Source organism: Ctenocephalides felis, unplaced genomic scaffold, assembly GCF_003426905.1.
Source record: "Ctenocephalides felis isolate EL2017-DRISC unplaced genomic scaffold, ASM342690v1 CF-g0.4_SCAFFOLD_01170, whole genome shotgun sequence".
NCBI lineage: Eukaryota > Metazoa > Arthropoda > Insecta > Siphonaptera > Pulicidae > Ctenocephalides > Ctenocephalides felis.
This window is the reverse complement of record NW_020537324.1, coordinates 24955060-24971738: the sequence shown is the minus strand read 5'-3', so window position 1 is coordinate 24971738 and position 16679 is coordinate 24955060. Positions and strand designations below refer to the sequence as shown.

Here is a 16679-nt window from a genome sequence, read left to right as displayed (position 1 = left end):
AGTGATGGGTAGAAGTGGTGATTAAATTTTGGCGAAGGCAGGTCCAGTCATTTCGCAGATACGGAGCTAAATGTGCAAAAAATGAAAGTTTTTGTGAGAACTAAGCATCCGATTAGAATGATTTAAAAAACTTTCAGTTTGTGTTGACGATTGCTTTTGCAAAAAAAAATTTTTTAATTTTCAAACAATATTGAATATTGAAAAATAAGTTGAAAACTAATTTTATCTAAAGTTCTAAACATCACTTATATACTTTAAATAAATAATTTTAACTGTAATTCAATTTATATAATACTCAGAAATATTAGACAATGCTCTTTATTTTAGATCCGATTGATTAAATTTTGTTCATTTACTTTTTATAAATTAAGAATAATAAGAGTTACATTATTTATAATAATCTATTTAAAAACATTTGATATTCCTCAAATAATCATTAAAGTACCGGAAGTTCTAGCAATTTGTCTTAAGGCACGATGCCTTATAATAGTTTAATTTTAATTTATCAACGGCCAATTTATCTAGATTTTTGTAAAACCACAAGCCTTAAAACTCATGAAAATATAAGAGAGATAATAAATTGTACAAATGGTGTCCAAAATGTATGTTTTTCCTGCATAGCCTCACTCACCTCTAGCATGTTAAATCTTCCCTGATCGCACATGTTCCGGCACGCAATCTCCGTGCTCATGTACCATCCGTTGAAAGCGGTCGCCGTGAACTGCAAACCGCCGCATTCGAACAACATATTAGAGACGGCGGGCAGGGCGTACCAGCGCAGATCCAATTCTGGAAACCAGGGGTAACTGGAAAACGACAAAATATTATACATGAGGGATAAATGTAACAAAATGTTACAGGTAATTTTAAATGGTTGTATGACATTCGTAAAAAACGTTCAGAAAAGACATAACTGTGTAAAAACTGTATCACCTAGTGTAAGTGGAAATGGAATTTTAAATTAAGAAAACATGCATAAACATTATAATAGTGTGAATAATTAACCTAATCAGAAGATTAGCTATTTACATAAAACGTTCAATGTTTCTTTCAGAAATAAAGTTTGCTTGCACTATAATCTAATCAATTTCCAATTGATATCTTTTAAAAAAACATATTATTAGTAAACTTATATGATATAGTGCACACAGAGGTATATCTTATTGTATATCTTAATATTTAATATTGCCTAATGTTCTTTTTCAGATCACTAACTCTATAAACAATGTCAACTCTTATTAAAATCGCAAAAGGCTATTTTTAACTTCCCGTAGGGTAAGTTATTGTAATAGGCCGAAAATCAAAATTGAAAATTTTTACATTTCTCGACGTTTTGAATGTTTCTGAACATTTTGGCATACCTCAGAAAAAACGGATGTGTGTGTGTGTGTGTATGTATATATGGATACAAATTTCCAGTCACGTTTTCGGGCGAACGGATCAACCGCTTTGAATGGTTCAAAAACTCCTCGATTCCTATTGATAGTGAAAAGAGCTGATTAGTTTTTGACAAAGGCAGGTCCAGCCGTTACGGAGATACGGAGCAAAGAGTGCAGAAAATAGAATTCGAGTTTTTGAGAGAACGGAGTATCCGAATTGAATGATCTAAAAAATATTCAATTAGTAATGACTGGGAAAAAGGATCGTTAGTTTTTGGCAAAGGCAGGCCCAGCCATTTCGAAGATATGGAGCTAAATGTGCAAATAATGGCAGTTTTTGAGAGAACTAAGCGTCTGATTTAAATGATTCAAAGAACTTTCTGCTTGTCTAAACAAAGTAATTGATTTTCAAAAAAAAATTTTTTGAATTTCAGATTTTATTTTTAATTCTGACTATAGTTCTAATATACTTTAAACTTATAATTTCAACTTTGCAATTTAGTTTATATAATTCTTATAAATATTAGACGATGTTACAATATTAATAATAATCTATTTGAAAACATTCAGTATTCCTCAAACATTTCGTTACGGTACGGGAAGTTCCAGCAATTTGCCTCAAGGCACAATGCCATAGACCCCACTAGTTTTAATATAAATTGTGGAATTATGAAGAGCGCTGTCGATTTTTTCCAAAAACTAATCACCATGACATTTTTTGTATTGTTTCGAAATTACAAAGAAACGACTTATACGATCTTCAAAACTGAAAATCGCGAGTTTTCATCGAGTTACAAATGGCTATTAAATATTTGAAATTGGTAAATTCGTTTGTCGATGAGAAACCAAGGAATAGGCTTATGCACACACATATTTTTTCCTTTTTTGGTCTCAAACGATTCAGAATGATTAAAAAGGCCGAGAAAATAGCAAATCCAATTATCTAGAAAACATAACTGAAATTCTTCGGACACACAAAAAGCGTAATATAAGTATAAATATATAAATTTAAATATAATATTAGACATTTAACTCTCCAGTCTTCTATATAAATATAATATGAATATACATTATTTATGACATATTAAAACCCAAATTAAGAAAAATGTTGTGCGAATTCTGCCATTTTAATATAAATATATAATATGATATTATTAGTAAAAAAATCTATCCAGCAGAATGTCTGCTAATAAACATGTTCGAAATAGGATAGGGCGGGGCACAAAGGTTTAAATTGACTTTGAGTAATTGTATTGTAAAAACCATTATATCACCACAAATAATAAAAAACAACTATCTGACTATGTTCAGTAAAACTCCCAACTAATTCATAATTGAAGAAATGTTATTTTTGCTGTTTTTCAGAAATTTGTCACCTTGTACCTTTTACTCATAGGATAAAAGACAGCCAGGGGACAATGAGATCCAGTGTTTCGATTTTAATTTTAAAGGGATTTCACTAAATACTAGCTACAATATTCAACCAATGCAAAACATGAAAAATTTTATTGGTACATTTTGGACAATGATTGTATATGACTGTAATTGTAATGATTGTATATGAAATACTGTATATAACTTTGCAATGATATTTCGTCATAAATGTTCATCAGCAAAGTTGGAATAACTGTTTATCTAATTTATCTCTTGCGAAATTGAGTTTTCAACTTAATTAATTTATTATTCACTATTTTTATTGTTTACACCTTACAGGGTGAAGGTTCGTCTTTTTTACCCTATATATAAAACATCAGTTGAATCAAAATTTAAATTAACAATACATCTCATAAAATACTTAAATAACGTGTACTTGATAATTATATTGAGGTTTAGTAAACCAAACAACAGTGCTCAAAACCAAAAAAAAACTAACTACAAAAGAAAATACTTTTGTTATAGATTTTCAAACATAATCGTTTATCGCTATGATAGCGACATTACTTGATTTAAGGTGGTGACTGGTTATACATCTTTTGCCCTTTACTTTCAAATATTATTGTTAAAAAATTTCTAACTTACTTGGTATTAAGAAAATGGTGGTGGACTTTTTTATCCGCAGACCTGCAAATCTTACTCTACTCTATATATGTATACATTTATATATAAAAATATTTTAGAGTTCCATTAAAGTTAACTGAGCTAAAGAAAATAGTACGTTGTATGAATGGATTCAAATAGTTTTTGTATTCTTTATAAAATTATCTTGATTTACAATATTTGAAAATAAAATGATTCCAAACTGTTTGATTGTATATTCAGACAATAGATTGAACTGCCATAAATGCATTCAAACGAACGCATAGCAATAATTTCTGATATGGCTATTATTTCATATAACATCTGCGGTTATGTGGATTAATATATGCTATCAAAACCGATCTATTAAAGACATCAAACGCGAAATGATCGAGATTAGTTTATGGCTATTTAAACGCGCATATAAACCATAAAACTATATGTATTTATATAAACGTATTTATGTATCCATCTGATCGAGCATAAACATTAAAAATAGCTTACTCGAACATAGTTGTATAATTTAAAGTACTTGAAATGTTGAAAATATTTGGTTCAGAAAAGTCGACTTACAGGTTTGACTTAGCCTCCTAATTAGAATTCGGAAGGTTTAAGATAACTTCCACTACTTTTGATCGTATCGTATGACGGTACAATTTATTTATGACGTACAAAAAATTAAAATTACTACAATTTCTTGATTTAAATTTGTCTAATAAAAAAATAATTAAAGAGAACTATAGCAATCTTTTTATAAACGTATATACAAAGAAGAATTTTGCAAGTAAAACAGAAACTACATATGCCATTAAAAAAATAAACACTGTGGCAAAAATGTGAAAATGCTGTATATTTGATAAGTTTTATATCACTTTCTTCACATATTTTGTTATATTAACAGTAGATTTACAAAGCATAAAATTGCATTACAAATACTGAGGAATATTCAATCATGAAAGTAAACTTCTGAACTATCTATGTAACTATACTAATATGATTTATAATTTACATATAGACATCGTAGTTAAGGCATTTGAGATATTCAGTATGCTATTGATGTAATGAAGATTACTTGATGAGCAGTCTAGACTTCACAAATACTTTCAAAATAATTAAAATTTAAACAACAGAGCAAATATTGCAATCGAAGTTTTTTGATTGAGATAATCATTATAGTAAAGATGAAATCAAAGAGCAGTTTAATAGTAAATGCCATTTTTTACTTCATCTGAACACTCGTGTAATATTAAAATTTTAGCTTAACTGAATACAATACATTTGAATTTATAACTGAATGAATATAAAACTTTATTCTAAAGTGAAAAATATATTTTGAGAGTAGTAGTAAAATATGGTAGATTTTAGATAATATTTTTAATGTAATTTTATAATCTGAGTTATTACTAATTTTGCGAGAAAGCTTCTAGATCGCACTTTTTACTTAGCAATGCTACGATTGCAGCAATTCATGATAGCAAATATAAAGTTCATACTAAAATAACAATATATTTTTTATTCTCATATTCAAAAAAAAAAAATCAGAACTTGATGTCAAACTTCATGCTGTTATCATATGTTAACCCAATGGATAGCTTAGGTAGATTCTGAATTATAACTAGCAATTTAGGTAATCAAAATGACTATACATTAGTGAGTACATTTCATCATATTAATATGGTATTGCATAAAGATTAGATCACGGTACATGTTAATGAACTAACAGTTGTTATTATCATTGTATGTAAATAAGAAATGTTTTTATTAAATTGTCTTTACTTCAATTCGCACTATAAAGAAGTTTATAAACTAAAAGAAAACCATTGCTTATATGGTTACGAATCGAAACAAGATACGAAAATATCTAGAACACAATGTAAGACTCAATGAGAGATTTATTGCTAATATGCGGGCTTGGTTTATGTGGTTACAAATAATACGATAAGGGCGCCAAGATAATTTGTAAACAAAGTAAACATAGAATTTACAGCCACCGTAATTGTTGCAATATTATGGTAAAATTAAAATCAGTTGAGTGACATCTTCTCTCTATACAAGTTGCAACGACTTTTTGATATATGTATATAATCGACTTAATAAATAAAAAATCAATAGATTAATATAAGCGGTTTATCAGTATATCGAGTTGCATCGAGGACTTTATAATGTTACAAGAAATGGCTATTTAATCAATTTTTTAGTAAGTTGTTAAGATGCCAATTGTAATCGATAATTTATACATTATCAAACAAACAAACGTAAATGCGCTTGATAAATTTACAATTAGCAACCTTTCTAAACTTTAATGAGCTTTTATAATTAAATCACTTTTCGTATGCCTATAACATTTTAGGATGTTCATTAAAAGACGATGAATTCAGTACATATATGCAAAATTTTATTAGAAATCGTAAAATTTTCCGGCTTCTCAAATTAGACTAATTTTGAAAATTTTTAAATTCATAGTTCAACAAAAAGTCTTCATCCTAGAAAACTCAAAGCAATCGTGTTGATATTTTTTACTGTTGTCTTAGAAATGCTATTTATGGTTTCGGTTTCAAAGTTTAAATGAACTACATTAATAAAAGTTAACTACAATAATCAAAAAATGGTCATAATTTACCAAAGCTCTATGATGCACTTGAAAACTCATAATTTTGTGAGATAATTTTTCATCTATTTTTTTCAGGACAGTTAAGGTCAATACTATCACCCCGTTTCGGCCTGAGGTAAAGGTCTGGGACATATATATATATATATATATATATATATATATATATACAGAGATGTCGAGCCGGAACGCGCCGGAACGTCGTTCCGGCAAATCATTTTTGGGAACGAACACGTTCCGGCAAGAAAAAATATAAAAAAATCGCTACACACAGAAAATGATTTAATAAGTAAATTTTATAAATTATTATTCAAATAATTTTTATTAAATGTTCTTATTATTGTAATAAACATACATTCGAACTTTCCTTTTCGAACGGAACCGGAAAAAACATGAGAACCGGTTTATAAACCAGTTTTTGAATTTTAGCGTTCCGACAAAAAAATATTAGCACAACACCACTGGTTTTATTAAAGTAGTTTTTAATTTAGTTACAAATTGAGGTGTATGAACTGAAATATTAATTACAATACAGTAGTGTATTTCAAATTTCACATATGTTACTTTAAGATCGAAAAGTGTCTGATGCCCGATTATTTCGGATATAAGTTGGACTTGTTTCGGACATAGCGGGCGTTAGTCGAATAAAATAAATAATTTAAGACATTCATATAATGGAAATTGATTGTAGCGAAAAAAGCAATTCTATAAATACAAAAGCATAAGAACTGCGAACAAATGTAATATTCTAATAATTGGATGATTTTTTTGCCATACCAGGCGAAGATATAAGCCATTCGATCGCTTGTAAATTTTTACAATCCAACATTTATTGGTAATTTTTTTTAATCATTGTTTTATTGAAATTTATTTATTGATAAATTAGTTGACAATTTATAGCAAAATAGTTACCCTGATATTTCAATAGACTTATTGTCTAAATTTCGGCCTACAATTTGAGATTTGTATGCATATTCATAGAAACTTTGATCTTTTAAAAATCGGATGAAGGTGCTGTGGAATTGATGATCACTCAATTATTGAATTATCAATCCTAGAGTATTAATTCCCAACGTGGGGCACACGCCCCACAGAAAAATCCATTTTTAAATTCAAAGGGGGAAGGCAAATTAAAACATTACACGTCTTTAACTCACTTGCTTTGGGTGATTTTAATGTAATTTGTAAATACTGTTAAAAATTCGATAAATATATTATGATCATTGTTTAGTTTAAGTGAGCACAGGGTGAATGTGCAAATCATATAATTTTTCCATATATATTTCCATAGCTTAGGTAAATAAGCATCCCTTCTTAGGTCTAATGCAAACTTTCTTATTATTACGGATTATAGAAAAAATCCAATTTCTGTATGTATTAGTCTGTATATTTATAAATTGCCATCCCTTCCAGACAGCGGTATAATAATTTTTATATTATATTTTTAAATTTAGAATTTTTAGAATTCAGTAAGTTGCGAGTCTAAGAACATTTTAAGAAAATCAGCTCGCACAAGTTACTCAAACATTTAATAAAATTTATAATTCTATGTCTATTGTCGCAAGGTGCACATAATTGTTTAAAAGTGCAGTAATTAATTTTCTATGAAGTGATAACGGGAAAGGCAGCAGTAAGGTGTAATTGATGCCTTAACGGATATTTTGGATATTTTAGATATTTAATACCGAGATAAAAATTCTTATAGAAAAAATAATATTTATAAATTAAATCTTATAATTCATTTCTTATATGCTAACACCCACATCATAGGTTCCTACTCGTGTATTTTTATAGCCTTACGTATGCCTATACGTTTCATTCTATACTACACGCCTTACATCTATACCATACGCTATATTTCATCATATACTCTCAAATCCCTACATTGTATACCGAATACACCTAACCTATATCTACTATATATCCTGTTACCTATAATTTCCCTTACACGCTACATTAACCCTACCGAGAATCGAACCCGGGTCCGCCGCGTAACACGCGGCAACCTTACCCACTACACCACCGTAACGCTACAATCAACCGACTTTTTTCGCGTGTCGTCGCGCCACCTTAGTATTAATTATCTAATTAATTAAAAAATGACCCGCGGAAACAACAGTGCGTCCCATATTATATTATTAATGGGGGTACCCGATAGAGTAGTGGCTAAGGTGCGCGACCGCCACGCGAAAGTCCCGGGTTCAATTCCCGGTATAGACAATAGATAGGTAGAGATAATACATAGGGCGTAAGGTAAACCTATATAATATAGGTAAATATATAAATTAGACAGTAATATTTATGAGAAATAAAAAGTATGTAGGTGTATAATAAGTTAATGACAGTATAGGTATCTCACGGTATGATTGATAATAGATATCTACCTATGGTATACAACAATATAGTATAGTATGATAGGTAATAGGTTATTTATCGTATTATTAGATTAAGTAATTATTAAGTCTTATAGAGTATTGTAATAAATCTTGAGTACTTTTATATCATAATAAATACCTTATAGAGTAGCTGTATATAATAGAGTTAATTATATAAGAAGTCAATATATTATATAAGTCAATATATATAATAATTGTATAATAATTATATAAGTCAATATATTTTATAAGTCAAGCATTTGTGAGTTCTTATCGAAATATATCAAATTTATGGAACCGGTTTATGAACCGGATTTTAAATTTTAGCGTTCCGGCAAAAAAAATATTAGCACAACACCACTGTATATATATATATATATATATTATATATATATATATTTTATGTGTGAATATTTACAGGTTACTAATAACAACTTAATACTTAACTATATTGTAGCAGTAAATTCAAAACAGGCAGTAAAATGCAAAACTAGCACTTACGATTTCAAAATGATACCTCTCACTTGAACTAACATCAGTACATACTTGCATGATGTCCATAAAATAAAAGATAAAAGTAAACATTTTACTTTAATAGAGCCGCCATAAAAATGCACCACCGTTAGTTCTGTAAATATTTCTTTTGCTTTCAGCATTTGTTACCGTAGTGTTTGTGGAAACTGGACGCCTGGGGACATATTAACAAACTTCTCTCGGAAGTAATTTTCTGAATAAGCACAAAACTACTTCTGAAAAGTCTACTTCGTCTGACTTTTAATTTAATTTAAATTCTTGGCACGGAAAAATGCATATAGCAGTAATGAAGATAAAAATTGGACTACATAAAACTGAGAACAACATAATGTATCATTTCAGCTTATTTCAGAAAGCGTAATTTATTTTCAGACAGAACACATTTTTTAAACTTAATGCAGATTGTAAAAATAGCCTTGTAACTATTAACAAAGTTTAAAGTTTTTTTTACAATTATCTACATTGAGGAATGATTTTAGAAAAACGAGTATAACTATAAAATTCTGCAAATAGTAAAACTATAATTAATAATTAATAGTTTTTCATATGACTTAGAATCGCAAATTAAAAAAAACTAGTAAACGCAAAACACTGATAACTTAATGTAATAAATCTAATGCTTTTTGCTAAATGCTTTTAAAAATTATTTTAAAGTGAAACTGTATCTGCTCATATCTAATTTTATACGCCTGGCACATTTTTTGCTCCAAAACAAAGGAAATTCTAATAAATACATAGTATTCAATAAGGTCGTTAAGATATTTGTGATTTACTGGTTTTAAAAATTTTAATCGTTAGTTTAAATAAATTATAGGCAAAGTATAGTATCTTGTTGAATAGATAAAATGTATTGAAATACTTTATAATGAAAGAGCATTTATTACTTAAAATGCTAACATAATATTATAATTAATAACACAGATCCACAAAATAAAAAAAGTTGTCTGTATTGGGTGTGCGGCATGTGTTTTCTAATGTAATGTTTTACTGCCAAATACGAAACTAAAGTCAGATTAGCGGGTCAAGTGACAAAAAATTAAAAAAACGACAAAATTTTTGATCTAATGACTCTAAAAATAAAAAAGTTGTCTTTACCGCTGAATACAAATCTAGAGTCAAAATCGAGGGTCAAATGCCAAAAATTGAAAAAAAATTAAAAAACGTTAAAATGTCCGATCTAGATTAATCAAAATCTTATAATTTCTGTTGTTCCCTGGTTTCTTTTTACCTTGACTGATTATTGAGTTTTAATAAAATGATCTATTAAGTTTTATGTATAATTCAGCATTAATAAGTAAACATTATTTTCTGTAATTTGAATATCTGAAACTGTTTTGGCAACATACTGCTGGATTCTACAAAAAAAAAAAACAATAAATCAGTTAAATGAATACTCAATAGTCATTTAACGCAAAAAGGGTCAGAAAACGACAGAAATGATAAGATTTTGATTATTCTAGATCGGACATTTTAACGTTTTTTAATTTTTTTAAATTTTTTGGCATTTGACCCTCGATTTTGACTCTAGATTTGTATTCAGCGGTAAAGACAACTTTTTTATTTTGTGGACCTGTGAAACTATTAGAGGGTTATAAAATTAATTTATATTAAACTTTGAAAATGCCAAAAAAATTTTTTTAATAAATTCAGACGTCTCTTAGGTATGTGTCATTAACTAACAGTTAAAATTAAATATATTAATTAATAAATTATTAGCCTAATTTACCCTGGGTGTAAATAATGCTCAATTAATATCAACTCTTGTACATAAGAAGTAAAGCACCTAATTGTTTTACATTCAGATATTACCAAATCCGTATCAATTTCATGTAATTCAAATTATTAATCAAATAAAAAAAATAAAAGTAGTAGTCTCACCTGGGATGCGTTAACGGAACTTGTAATATCAATTCCTCAGGTATATCAAAATAATCAGGGTCATGTCCACCAGCACTCAGAACTAAGGGCAAAATATCCCATCGAGTACCATGTCCTCGCCATCCCAATCTGGTGCACAGCTCCGTAAACTCCAAATTCATAGGATCGCCTGAAGAATGAATTTAAGACGTAATTATATTCCACAAATTAATTTATTTTCATAATTACAACATTATTATGTCTATACCTAAGATGGTGTCCCCAGGGCCTCGATAAGCTGCATAGCTGATTAGTTGCGCGTTCCATATGCGGAAGTCTCGCTGCGCCCCGTTGCGCTGCGGAAATATTGTAATCGCTGATCTGGAATCAAGATAGGGCTCATCAAATTATATCAAGAAAACATTATGATATTGAAGGATAACAAGCTAATCACATAAGCCAATTATGATAATTTGCACATTTTTCTTATATATAATATAAATCTAACTAGTGGTTTATGGCATCGGCCTTAATTGCTGAAACTTTCCGTATAAAAAATTTATATTTTTAAAAAAGATTCAATTTTTTTTAGAACTTTGAAAAAATAATTTGGAATTTTTTTTCAAAGCAATTGCGATACGTTTCTCGCAGAAATATGGAAGCGCTTGAGCGCCGCGCCGCAGTGTAACGGATAAACATTGATACGAAACGCCTAGAAAAGTAAGCAAAATTTGTTCTTATTATTAAAACAATTATCTGAAAAAAAAAGATGAATATGCCTAATGATCATATTTGTCCGCCAAATGTCGTTGTTGTCAACTGTTTTTATTGGATTACCGAAACCGCTAAACCTGCCTTACCAAAAGTGTTACCAGTTCTTCATTTCATCAATACAAATAAATATGTTTTTAAATCATTCAAAGCGGACGCTCGGTTCTCTCAAAAATTGAATTACCATTTTTGGCACTTTTTGCTCCTTATTAATAGTGATCGAATGTTTTTTGAATCATCCAAATTTGTTGATCCCTATTCTCAAAATCGTCGGCGAAAAATTGTATCCGCACATAAAACATACACACACACATACATTCATTTTTTCTAAGGTATGCCAAAATGTGAAGATATGCAAAAAAATTCATTTTCGATTTTTGGCCCATTACTATAACTTACGCTACAGGAAGCAAAAAATTGATACGTGGTATATAAAAATTAGTAAATTTTTATTTATTTATAGGCAAAAAGTATAATAATCGGTATAAATTTATGTATAAATCGGTATATATTTATGTATAAATTTTTGGTGTTTATTAGCTATTGTTTTTTTAAATCTTTTTATATTTTTCACAACCATCCCTCGGATGTGAACGGTTGTGACACCCGCCCTTTTCTTTTAAAATTTGATTTTATGACTAATGTATCGTATTTGAGAACAATATTTCAGTATTTAATCATATACTAATATTGTATGTGTTAGATTTGATTGATTACAGATTTGTATTAAGATGTAATTATTAATAAAAAATGATTTTGCCAAGTTTTGTAGTTAGTGCAAATATATAATCAAGTAATTTTAAAATATTATTACTCGTAATCAAGTTGGAAATATAATCGCTTTGTAAAGAGAAATTGCTGATAGCAATATGAAACTCAATTATCTTCTTTGTTATCGTTCATACTAACATATTTATCATAATATTATTTAGTTTATATAAAAGCTGCGGTATGATAGCGTTTTTATATCAGATCAGTATATTTTGTTAAAACATAAACTCATTTATTTGCTAATTAAAAGAAAACGGCTTGGCCGATCGGCTCGCAACACTGAACAACGTGAGTCCTTATCGAATTTCATCAAATAGATTTGAAATTGGCGCTGCTATTTTTAAAAAATCATCAAAAAAACGTCAAATTTTGGCTCATATGAACAAATTTTGGCTCATAAATACAAACACACACACACACACATATATATATATATATATATATATATATATATTAATTGTAAAACGTGAATTGATGGAAAAAATGTATTATGTATTGACAAATAATTTCCGAAAAAATAAAATTCAAATAATTGTGATCTAGCAAATTCTAGGTGATTCTTGGTTACTATTGTTGATCAATTAAAACAGTATAGTAATATATTTAGTAAGAGTATATCATTACCGTTATTGTATGATTACATGCAGTAGATGAGGGAGGGTACGGTTGTGCCAGGGTACGGTAGTGACAGTCGTCATAACAGATAAATTATACTAGTTTTGAAATAGGGTCCAAAGGGAGAAAGGTAAAGAATGATTAAAACAATTAAATTGTCTACAGTTATATTATTTTTTTATTATTTTGCTTCAAGATGAGCATTGGTAATTATTTACTAGCAATTAGTTTTTGCCTAAATAATTTAGCTCAGTCATAATAATGATTTGTTTTCAAAAGAGTGCATTGGGTACGGTTGTGACATGTATTTCTTGTACATTTCGGGTAAAGATTAAACAGATAAAAAAGATTAAACAGACAAAAAAAAAATTCTAACTTAACTGAGACAAAATACAAACGGGGAAAAAAAGAAAAATTGAAAATTATAGAAAAAAAATTTACGAAAAATTGAAGAATTGTTTGTTTCATTAAAAAAAAATATTATGTTATATTTTATTCATAAGCTTTGTTTAAATGTTTTTATGCTTTGTAAAATGTTTTTATGTTTTGTTAACAATAAAAAACGTTATAAATTATTTATATATATTATTTTTAACCTATTTTTATGCCTGTCACTACTGACGCCAACCGCTGTCACAACCGTCCCTCGGATGTGGACGATTGTGCCACAAGCCCATTTTATATGATTCGATTTTATGACTAATATATCGTATTTAAAGACAGTATTTTAGTATCTCCATGTAGACACTGTTCAAATTACCATTTAATTGATTTTTCATCCAGTTAACTGGTTAACAAGTGGCACAACCGTACCCAGGCTTTCTTACAATATTTTAAACTAAGAGTTAAGAATTCCAGTTTTACAACAATCATGCTGCAGTTGTTCTAATATTAGAAATTTTAATTAATTTTTTTTTATAAAACGTTTTAGGTTATCTAAATAATATTAAAAACAATTGTTCCTCCATAAAGTTTTATATCATTATGGGAATATATGGCTATTGCCCATTATAAAAAAAAAACTTTACGATATAAAAAACGAAATAAGAATGATTGAAACTGCAAACCTGTGTTATAAAAAACTCCAATAATCCTTTATATACCATCTTCACGTATTATAGCGCTCAGAAAATAATAGAGAAAACAATGTTTACACGATTTTATTATAGTTTCAGTTGCTCCCAAGAGTCTGATATAAACGATTCGGTCGTAAAAGTTCGATAATATCTTCGAGAACGTGATTTTAAAGATTGATTGAAATAGTCACTGGAATATTTCTAAAGGTAGCAACAGAAAAGATTATTTTGAATTCTACTGGATTTGGAATAGTAGTATGTACGTATGGAAAAATTCATAACAACGTAAAGGCCAGGTGCATTACAAATCCCATTGGTGATTCTTTTGTTAGATATCAAGCTGCATATAATGTTTTTACACAGAATTCCGAGTCGTTCGGAAGCTGTTTAATGTTTGCCGAGGGAATTCTGTCGGAGCACTCTTAACAGGCGTTCTTGGTTTTATTGAAGCAATTACATGCTGGACTTGGCTATATGTGCTGTTGGAGATTTTTTCTGGGTAATTAATATACTTCACCTTTTTTCTTGATTAGGTACAAACAAAGTAGGTACTTATATTTGTTATACTTCTATGTAGGTATTTTGCATATAAATAATTTCATGTAGGATAAGTTATCTACAATTAACTACTATTAATTTTACTTAGAATAATATGAATCGCAAAAAGTCTAAAATATTTTTTTGTTTAAATTTCAACTTACTATCAATTTTATAAAATTTATATGTGCGTTAAAATCTGCCACATTTTCGTGAGATCCATCGACTCAAACAATTGAAAAAACTTTGTCCTTTGGTTATTGACAAAAGCCAGTTTACTTTCGAGAATATAAAGAAAAGTGTTAAAATGTTATTTAGATTTAAAAAGATAGTAGAGGAGTATGGTAACTTGTGCATTTTTCTGCATGGTAATACTGCAATATTGTCCTTAAATACGATAAACTAATTAGTCATAAAATCAAACCATATAAGAAAAAAGCGAGTGTCTCAAACGTCCAGCTCAAAAGTAACCTAACATAAATCTTACTTTTGTCTTTTTAAATGCACTCTTCAAGTTTCCCCTAATAAAAATAAGCGAAACAAACTATCAGATCTTTAATAAAAAATTACCAATGAATAAAAAAATCCAGACAAGAAAATAAGGGTTTAAAATAGAAAATGAATATTGGAATTTATATTTACTTAAAACAAACATTTCGAGAAAAATCTTAGATTTGTTGAGTAACTAAAAAGAAATTTGTTCATTTTCTTTTTTAAAACAAAATGAAAAATGCATCAAGAACGATGTATTATCGGATCAAATTTCTCAAGCAAATGATTTGTTTTTATTGTATTCAAATGATGTCATCTATCGAAATCTAATTATCCGAAATCCTCTAAAAATAACAATCAAATTCGAATTGAAAAGTGCAATTTTTGGAACGTATTCCAAAACTAAAATCAGTGAATAAAAGAGTCCAATTTTAATCACACTCCTGTTTTTTTTTAAATGATAATTTTGGTGAATGAATGAGAATGCATTTAAAATAATTTATTTGTTTTCTTTTATGAAATCTTCAAAATAAATTCCGGTCATAATATTCTGCAAAATTATAAGCCTTATGAAACGTTTTGCTATTTTAGTTTTTAGAAGTATTTAATTGTAGGGAACTAGTAAAAAACAATTAAAATAAACTTTTTTTTTGAAACTAAAAACTATTTATATACCTAGTCATACATTGCATATTTCAATTTTGTAATGAATATTATCCGCAAAATTTTCCACAAACCGTAGCTGAACCGTGGCTTGCACGTGCAAAGCATTTAAATAAGCCATATTACTATGAATAATGTATATAACCCATAAAGATTTTAGAATATGTTCACATGCATGCAATATTCCAAATGCCATGCTTAGTTAAAGTATGCTAAAAGTTCCACTTTTCTTAAATACGGCCGTAGTAACACAGGAATAAATAGATAAATGTAAAACTGCTGAGTAAGGCGAGAAAATATCTGCCAAGAAATAGAGAGATATGTAAATATAGAAAATAAACACAGTTATTCCGCAAAACCATTGCTATAATATTAAAATGCTTGTCATGATATTAAAATGCTTGTTATAAGCTTAAAATGTAATAAACATTTGAGAAAATCAATTTCATGACTTAACATTGATTATTGCGTAACATAACATTAAGCCTAATAAATATTTATTATGAAAATTGGTTTTCGATATATTTCATTATATTTATATAATTAAATTATATAATTAATTTTATTAATAATCTTTATGGCATAAGTTCAGGTATCACTATTAAATATTTGATATTACTAATTAATGATTATTGTACTATAATTTGAATGAAATTAATAACGTTTCATCAAATTTATCGTTATTATCGATATAAAACCGTTTTCAGAATCAAAACTATTAACTATATATTAACCTTGTTCAATAAGATCAATAAAAGCTTGTTATTTTTTTATCAACGAAAATTCTTCATAATCATGCTTAAAAGAGAAATAAAATTAGGTTCTTCATTATCTATCTTAAATGCAAGAAATAATTGAATCAATAGTAAAAAAAAGATATCTAATAAACTGATTTTTCAAATTTAAAAGTAATGTATGATTTAACATTTTTTAGATTTAAAAGAATGTTTGATTACTTATAAAAATACGATCACATACAAAATCA

General features: G+C 28.2%; 1 protein-coding gene across 1 annotated transcript in view; it reads right to left on the bottom strand.

Moving 5' to 3' along the window:
* Positions 1-16679, bottom strand: part of LOC113366988 (nitric oxide synthase-like protein) — a 270726-nt gene that overhangs the window by 21440 nt on the left and 232607 nt on the right. Inside the window, exons 5-7 of the mRNA XM_026608627.1 lie at positions 11038-11150; positions 10791-10959; positions 632-806 (exon numbers count right to left, since the gene is read on the bottom strand). Coding sequence (XP_026464412.1) covers positions 632-806; positions 10791-10959; positions 11038-11150 — 457 coding nt within the window. The remainder of the gene's footprint in view (positions 1-631; positions 807-10790; positions 10960-11037; positions 11151-16679) is intronic.